Below are 8,549 nucleotides of genomic sequence, written 5' to 3' on the forward strand. Positions count from 1 at the left end.
ATTAGATCGATTTTGCAAAATTTGTCTATAAATAATTTTAATATGAAATATTTTATAAATTATATGTTGGTAAAATTTCTAAATAAAAACTATTTTAAAATAACTGCCAACAGTTCTATGTTGATATACAAATATATTTTGACATTAAATATGTCGTTAGATTACATTTCTATAAAACTTCTAACAAATAAAGCACGACTAACAGTTTTTAGTACGCCCATTGCACGTGTATTCTAAATGATTTAAAAGTTTTTAAAAATAATATAAATATTATATTACAAATATGTTTGAATTATAATAAATAAAAGTGTAATTAGTTCCTAAAAATGAGGAATATTGATCATTTATGCATAACTCAATAGGGGGAAAAAACTACCATATAGAATCCTTGATCATCCATCAATATATTGAAAAAATTTCACCAGTCAATATAAAAATACTAAGAGAGATTTAAAAAAAATTAAAACTTCATTTACAAAAAATAGGATATTTGATGGAAAATATTTGAGGTTGGTGGGTTTGGAAGGGGTTATTCCTATTTATTTATTTTTAAAATCTCAAGCTGTCTATTATGAAAGTTTTCATATCCAAATTCCCCATCAATAGTTTTAAATTTTTTGTAATTAAGTGATTATTTTATTAATTTAAAATTATTTTTAAAGGATAAAAAATCAAAAAAAATCATGTTGGAACTTCATACTTTTATAATAATATAGGTATAATATATTTGTGATTGTTCTTATGAAGTAGAACTTAGATGATATAATTATTCAGACTAATATTAATCCTGCACGTTTATTTATGTAGATAGTCTATTTTTCCTCTCTATTAGTTGTGTTTCTAAAAATTGCTTTGGCTCTACAATTCAAGAAGCTCGCCAGATTTATTTAAAGAGATCTCACTTTGTGATGAATTTTGAGTTTAAGTGAGCGTTTGGACATAAGAATTATAAAATTTCGAATAAAAGTGAATTTTTTAAAAGTGAAAATGATATTTGAAAATTAGAGTTCTATTTGGACATGAATATAATTTTGGGTTGTTTTGAATTTTTGTGAGTGATCTGAAGTAAAATTTTTGAAAAATAGCCTTTTGGAGTTTTTCAAAATTTCGAAAAATTCTGAAATTCATCTTCAGGTGAAAATCAAAAATTTCATGGCCAAACACTGATTTCAAAAAAAAATGAGTCATTTTTATGGCCAAACGAGCCCTAAGAATACCAATACATGTGCAGAAAGGAAGACGGAAAAAAATAGAAGAGTCTTTTAGATTTAAATAGATAAATAAGATAGGAATTATTTACAGAGTAAAATGATAGTAAATCGTATGAATCTGCACATTAAAGGAGATAATTCATAAGAGTAGAATAAATTGGGGGTAAGTGTCGTTCATTTTGCGAAAAAGGGTTAAATATATTCTTCTATTATTATTTATTGTTCAAATGTATTCTCCGTTATACTAATCGACCAAATATACCCTTACCATTAGGCAAAGTTTTATATTTGCCCTTATTTTAACAGATCAGACACATAGTGGCGGATCTAGGAATTTAAGTTCGTGGGTGCTTAACTTTTTCTGGCGTAAAATTATTACCAATCACATTGTATAAATGCATAACTATTCGAACACGATGGTGAAAAAAGTTAACGAGAAAACTCATAGTATTAATATTATGGACGTTGTAAAACTGTGATGGATAACGCAGCTGACGAGAAAAGAGATTGATGGGTTTGTCACTTCAGGAGGAATTACTCGTCTTCAGAAGAGATAAAACAAAGTCAGCAGAAAGAAATCTTAAGAAGTAGTATTGAGTAAATAAAGTGGCCGGTGAAAACGAGAAAATAGCTTGATATATGAGGGAAAAAGAAAAAGAAATAATTTGCCTTTTTAAAAAAGGTTCTATTGGCTTGCACAGCCGGATTCAAAAACAATGCATTGATTTTTCATTCATCAAACACATAAACATAATATTTGGCAACCCAATACATAAAAATTACCAAATCTTGGCAACTAAAAATACATACATATAAAAACCATATATTGCATTTGGCAATTCAAAACTTGACTAACACGAGTGACCATTATTCAGCCAAGATGAGAACATCGACAAGTAGAAAAGAAAAGAAATTCAGTATAAGTAGATAATCAACGGTAGAAATGATCAACAGCTTGATACAAACTGCTTATACTAACTGCGCTTATTCCTTCCGCATTAACCTTGACACCATATGCTCAGATTTCTGCAAAGAAAAGAAAAAAGTGTCAGCAGATAATATCACAGACATTGTGCTATAGAACCAAAGTATGGAATCAAGCAGAGTTGATATAATTGTGTTCGGCAGTGACTTGATCAGACACAAAATCTGTTCAGATGATCTCAGAGCTACACATTGTATATAGGCATATTCAGAAGGAGAGCCTTGGCGTATGGTAAAGTTGTCGCCATGTGACCAGGAGGTCACGGGTTCGAGCCACGGAAACAACGCAGAAATATAAGGTAAGACTGCATACAATAGAACCTTTTAGTCCGGCCTTTCCCCGGACCTTGCGCATAGCGGGAGCTTATTGCACCGGGCTTCCTTTTTTTTTTAAGAATTGACTCTATACACCTTAATTATCACATTCCACCAGTTGTTTAAACAGATGGTCCCTTCAGTCCTACGATATTACACAGCACACCTTGCCTTTCTATGAACATTTGAGTATAACCATGAAACTTTGACTTGTATTTTGCAAAGATCGGTTGATACGAAATTTGTTTTGGCAGTTGCAAATCACTGATGTTATTTCATTTATGTGAATGTATTACACCACATTTGAACTTGAATATCCATATGATTTCAAGTATGTAACTTCTTGGAATTTGCAACATGGAAAGGTTCTTTGAAACGGTACAAAAGCTCAGATAGAACACAATATGCTACAACTAGGAGAAAAAGATGCGAGGGAAGCATTTTATTCTATTGATTGCTGCAGCGATGAGCTCTCTGATTAGTTAACTAAAGCACAATTGGATCAGACACTAGCGCTGTAATTATGCACCACTTTGTAGTGTTGGCTCATACAGAATATACAGGTGCAGGAGCCTTTATAATCAAGATCAAACAAACAATAAATCAAGATCTCTAGATAAGATGAATCTTCTATTCTTTCGCCCTTTGTGGGTGGGAAGTGAGTGGGGCAGGAACGACAAGGGCCTAGTGATTGGTCATTTCTGTAGACAATAATTTGGAGAAACAAACTTTACAATTATGAAATGTAAAAGGAAACTAACCTGCTCAGTGTGTGGCAGATACTTTCCGTCAAAAGTCACAACAACACGATCCTTCCCATCCACACCTTTGACTTTGTCAACTGAGCAGAAAAAGTCTATAGCTGACATGCTAAACATCAAGAGTTGTAAGTTAAAAATCTCATGTATCAAATAAATACAAGTATATCATGTGCAGGAAGTCTAGTGAAAGTGCCCTTGCATGTGTTTAACAATTAACAGTAATATAAAATTGCATGCAACACACACACAGCTCATTATAAAATAAAAATAAAAACGCACACACACGCACAACACACATATAGCTTCAATTGCGTAGAGTAAATTGTTAAAATATCTGTGAAAGTGGACACTCCATTTTGGTTGTGTATCACTATAAAGAACCAAGAATTGAGATCAGTATTACGAGGGCATGATCTAAGAAAATTAGAGCTACAGAATGAATACACTCCTAGAGCAATACAACACTTCACAGCCCGAAAATAGTAGGCTAGTAGCCCATTTAACTAATAGAAACTAGGCAAAGTATGTCAAAGACTCAGAATTAAAGATGGTTAAAACAAGATAAGTCAATGCAGCCAAATAAAGAGTGTGTTAATGGTTAGTTCTTTAAGATGCATGCTATCAAACTAAACAGAAATAGACAGTAGAATTTCTTTTAGCTCTTCCCTTCGAAATGTGGCCATGACTCATAATATCCTCTGCTCTTGTTTATCTTTTATAAATGGCTAGCCAATTATAATATCTTACTGTTTACACACAACATGTATGCAGCAGTGATGAATAGTTCATGCTAGTTGTATATACAATCTAGTTATGTCAAGTAGTCTGATTCACCAGACAAGATAAAGTCACTATAAAGACCACAGGATTATAATAAGATTATGAAGGAGAATACACTAAGGGTATCCGATTGATGATTAATAAATGCAAGGTGGACGAGCCGGAAAAAACTTTTCTTACATTTGACTCATCAGTTAACTGTGAAATTGCTACTTTCTTTTTCAATATTAATCCATTCAATTGGGTAGAGGATAATGGGGACGAGGCACGGTTAGAGAGCTTGGGTTTGTGAACGAGAAAGCATACTGGCGGGTGAGTGCTAGAGGGAGGTAATTTTAATCCTAAGGGATCGGATATCATTCCTAATCCCCTTAGCAAAAAACACTAAAGTCTAAACAAATGGCAGATAAGGGATTATGATCTCCTCGTTATCTAGTTCATTATCCAGCAATCAAAAACATTATCACATAGCACTATAGCAGCTAGTTGACTCTAAACACGCCGTGCAAGTTCTAATTCATCTCCAAATGGCTTCTTATGAAACATGACTTGCAATAAACCAGAGGCGAACTTATGCAAGTCGGAGTAGCTAACATCAGAGGCAATTCATAAGGGTTCACAAGATCCGGCGCTCCTGAATTTAAAGGCAGAGAGCATTTCCAGAGTATGAATCTAAACACATGCCTGGAGCCACATACAAGAAAAGATTGTATAGCCAAATTTCTTTTGAATCAGTAAAATAAGCACGAGTATTTAATTAGTATGTTAAGTGGAGTGACTTACATGCCATCGCCAAATTCTTCGTTAATAATTTCCTTGATACTCTCACCAAAATGCATGACGGCTTCATTCAATCTGTTGAAGAGATAAAATAATTGAATTTAGTCTTGACATGCAACAACACAAAGCTTTCCAAAAAACATTGCCCAAAAGGTCTCGCTGACAACTTCACAACACTTAAGCACTGCTAATGCTGTTACCTAATAATCTAATGATTTCACAGGAACAACGAAATGGAAAATTAGCAGCTTTCCCACATTCCGTTCCTTCTGTATTTTCTCCCTGCCCCGGTATCTCCACTAACAACACTTTATGTGATGCTGGCGAGGGCAGATTCAGGGTTTAAAGACAGTGGTTACACCACTTAATATATATTCATAATCTTAAAAAGTTTCTCTATATATTATATATAAAAATATACAGTCCGAGTACAAAGCAGTAAGTGCACGTGCACCACTGGTTATAATCCAGATCTGTCTCTGGCTGCTGGACATGTCAATGTTATACCAGAATTTTTCACTTTCTAACTAGGACTATAACTTTCATCCAGTCTCTACTTAAGAATTTCAAATTTCCTGTATGCCACATATTCCTCTAGTTGTATCAACTTTCATACACTATAGCAAGATAAAAGCTTTTCAGATAATGAACAGTCAAAAAACAATGAAGTGGATAGCTTTATATGATCGTTTATCGAATCAAGTTAATAGTAATTTCCGTTTTTTCCAACCCCACATCTTACTCTAGTTCAATCAGCTACCATATACCATTGAACTCAGTGTTCTATAACGTCAAAACTCTAATTCTAATTGACCCTCAAAATCCAAAAATAAGGCCATTTCCTTCAATTAGGTGTTTTCTGTTTTTTCATGGGAAACTCTACTAATACTATTAAAGAAATTAAGTGTGTTTATCTCACTTAACTTTGAATCCGTTATATCAGATTTTCCCAGTATTCCCAGTCCCACATCTTACTCTAATTCTATCAACAACCACACAACATAAAGATCAAATCTTTATAGAAAATCAAAAATCAAGAAATGGGTGAAGCGGGCCACCTGTAAACATTGAGTATTGAATCAAGTTAACAAGAATTTCAAGTTTTTTCCTATCCCTCATCTTACTCTAGCTCTATCAACTACCATACACCATAAAAATCAAATCTTTATACAACAATAACAACGCTTCAGTCCCAAACAAGTTGGGGGTTAGTAAGGATTCATCATGACATTGACTAGTTTTACGCGGGCCGCCAACCAAAGATCAAATCTTTATATAAATTTAAAAAAAAAAGCAAGAAATGGGTAAAGTGGGCCACCTGTAAACATTGAGTCTTGAATCAAGTTAACAAGAATTTCAAGTTTTTCCTATCCCTCATCTTACCCTAGCTCTATCAACTACAATACACCATAAAAATCAAATCTTTATACAACAATAACAACGCTTCAATCCCAAACAAGTTGGGGGTTAATGTGAGGATTCATCATAAAATTGACTAGTTTTACGCGGACATCCAACCAAAGATCAAATCTTTATACAAAAATAAAATAAAAAATCAAGAAATGGGTGAAGTGGTCACCTGTAAATAGTGAGCCTTGAATCAAGTTAACAAGAATTTCAAGTTTTTTCCTATCCCTCATCTTACTCTAGCTCTATCAACTACCAACAACAATAACAACAACAACAACAACAAACACCCACAAGTGGGGTCTGGTAAGGTAGTGTATATGCAGACCTTGGGAAGGTAAAGCTCTATCAACTACTATACACCATAAAAATCAAATCTTTATACAACAATAACAACGTTTCAGTCCCAAATAAGTTGGGGGTTAGCGAGGATTCATCATGAAATTGACTAGTTTTACGCGGGCCGCCAACCAAAGATCAAATATTTATATAAATTTAAAAAAAAATCAAGAAATGGGTAAAGTGGGCCACCTGTAAGCATTGAGTCTTGAATCAAGTTAACAAGAATTTTAAGTTTTTCCTATCCCTTATCTTACCCTAGTTCTATCAACTACAATACACCATAAAAATCAAATCTTTATACAACAATAACAACGCTTCAATCCAAACAAGTTGGGGGTTAATGTGAGGATTCATCATAAAATTGACTAGTTTTACGCGCGCAGCCAACCAAAGATCAAATCTTTATACAAAAATAAAATAAAAAATCAAGAAATGGGTGAAGTGGTCACCTGTAAATAGTGAGCCTTGAATCAAGTTCACAAGAATTTCAAGTTTTTTCCTATCCCTCATCTTACTCTAGCTCTATCAACTACCAACAACAATAACAACAACAACAACAAAAACAAAAACAAACACCCACAAGTGGAGTCTGGTAAGGTAGTGTGTACGCCCCTACCGTGGGAAGGTAAAGCTCTATCAACTACCATACACCATAAAAATCAAATATTTATACAACAATAAAAGCTTCAGTCCCAAACAAGTTGCGGATTAATGTGAGGATCCATCATAAAATTGACTAGTTTTACGGGCAACCAACCAAAGATCAAATCTTTATTTAAAAATAAAATAAAAAATCAAGAAATTGTGAAATGGGTAACCTGTAAACAGTGGGGTCTTGAATTAAATTAGGGTCATAAGACCTCAAGGGTGCCTCCATCATATCATGAAGTTGATCATCAGATAATAAGGGAAGTGCAGCCTTCAGCTTTGAAGCAGTTTCAGGTTTGAGCTGAGCTTGACGTCTCAAAAGCTGAGCAACATACACATTTGTGAGACCTGTTTCTTCTGCTATCTGACTAAATGTTTTGCCAGATTTTTGTTTCACTGACATAAGAGATGCCACCATGTTTGCTTTGTTGCTTTGCTTCTCCATTTTTTAGCTTTTGTTATGCTGCTAAGAGAAGAGGGCTTGTGGATATATATAGCTATAGGGGATGAGTGAAGATGATCAGTTTTTGGGACCCAATTATCCTACTACTACTTTGCAAAGTCCAATTTGATAAGAAATTTTAGTAGGAGAAAGGGTGTTAATTTTGAGTTTTGGCTCTGACTAATTGGACTTTTTGTACTTCAACAGTCCTACTTCTCTTTTTCTTTGTTCTGTACACTCTCCGTTTATATTTACTCGTGAGTCGTGACTTTGCACTTTACTTTAATAAAAAATAAATAAAGTATAGTATATTTTATAATTTTATTCATAATAATTATAATATTTCAAAAAAATATGAAAAATAATTTAAGAAATGAGTAGTTAATAATGATAAAATAAAAAAAAAATTGTATTCAATTGATATACTAAAAGTGATAAGTAAAAATAAAAACATATTTTTCAAATAATAGACAAAAAAAAAAAAAAAACGGAGGGAGTAGTATAATAAGAGTCCTCCGTCCATATAACACTCATTTGGGAATATTTGTTGATATTCCTACATTAAATATTACTACATAAATAATTACTCTAGTCGAGACTTCTAAAAATCAGAAATCAAGTAGAAAACACGTCTTTTCATATGCAATTTTAAAGAGAAACTGTTACGACCCAAACTCCAACTAGTCGTGATGGCACATAACCCGACCCGTTAGGTAAACCAATTAACAATAATCCAATTCAAATAAGATTTACTAAGAAAAATAAGTGATAAAGTATTTGAACTTTAATACACTTCCCAATGATTGGTAGTACAAATCATGATCTTCTAAGATTTAGAATTTACAAAGATGATATGAAATAAATACATCATCTGTTTGA

The 8,549-nt window shown here is 33.1% G+C and overlaps 1 protein-coding gene across 1 annotated transcript; it reads right to left on the reverse strand.

Moving 5' to 3' along the window:
• Window positions 1-1,917: 1,917 nt before the first annotated feature.
• On the reverse strand, window positions 1,918-8,158 carry LOC104084483 (cyanate hydratase). Its single transcript, XM_009588356.4, has 4 exons — window positions 7,399-8,158; window positions 4,835-4,906; window positions 3,272-3,380; window positions 1,918-2,237 (listed from the first exon to the last, which is right to left on the reverse strand). Exons 1-4 carry the CDS (start codon window positions 7,671-7,673, stop codon window positions 2,196-2,198), a joined length of 498 nt encoding a protein of 165 aa, XP_009586651.1. The 5' UTR covers window positions 7,674-8,158; the 3' UTR covers window positions 1,918-2,195.
• Window positions 8,159-8,549: the final 391 nt, after the last annotated feature.

This window comes from Nicotiana tomentosiformis, chromosome 9 (assembly GCF_000390325.3).
Source record: "Nicotiana tomentosiformis chromosome 9, ASM39032v3, whole genome shotgun sequence".
NCBI classification, from domain to species: domain Eukaryota; kingdom Viridiplantae; phylum Streptophyta; class Magnoliopsida; order Solanales; family Solanaceae; genus Nicotiana; species Nicotiana tomentosiformis.

What these genes read in the sequence shown, in the direction of transcription:
- LOC104084483 (XM_009588356.4), bottom strand. Translation starts at nt 7,673, where the DNA reads ATGGAGAAGCAAAGCAACAAAGCAAACATGGTGGCATCTCTTATGTCA. An exon ending in CAAGACCCCACTGTTTACAG is followed by an intron (nt 4,907 to 7,398) that starts GTTACCCATTTC and finishes TCTCTTCAACAG; the next exon opens with ATTGAATGAAGCCGTCATGC. An exon ending in GAAGAATTTGGCGATGGCAT is followed by an intron (nt 3,381 to 4,834) that starts GTAAGTCACTCC and finishes CTTGATGTTTAG; the next exon opens with CATGTCAGCTATAGACTTTT.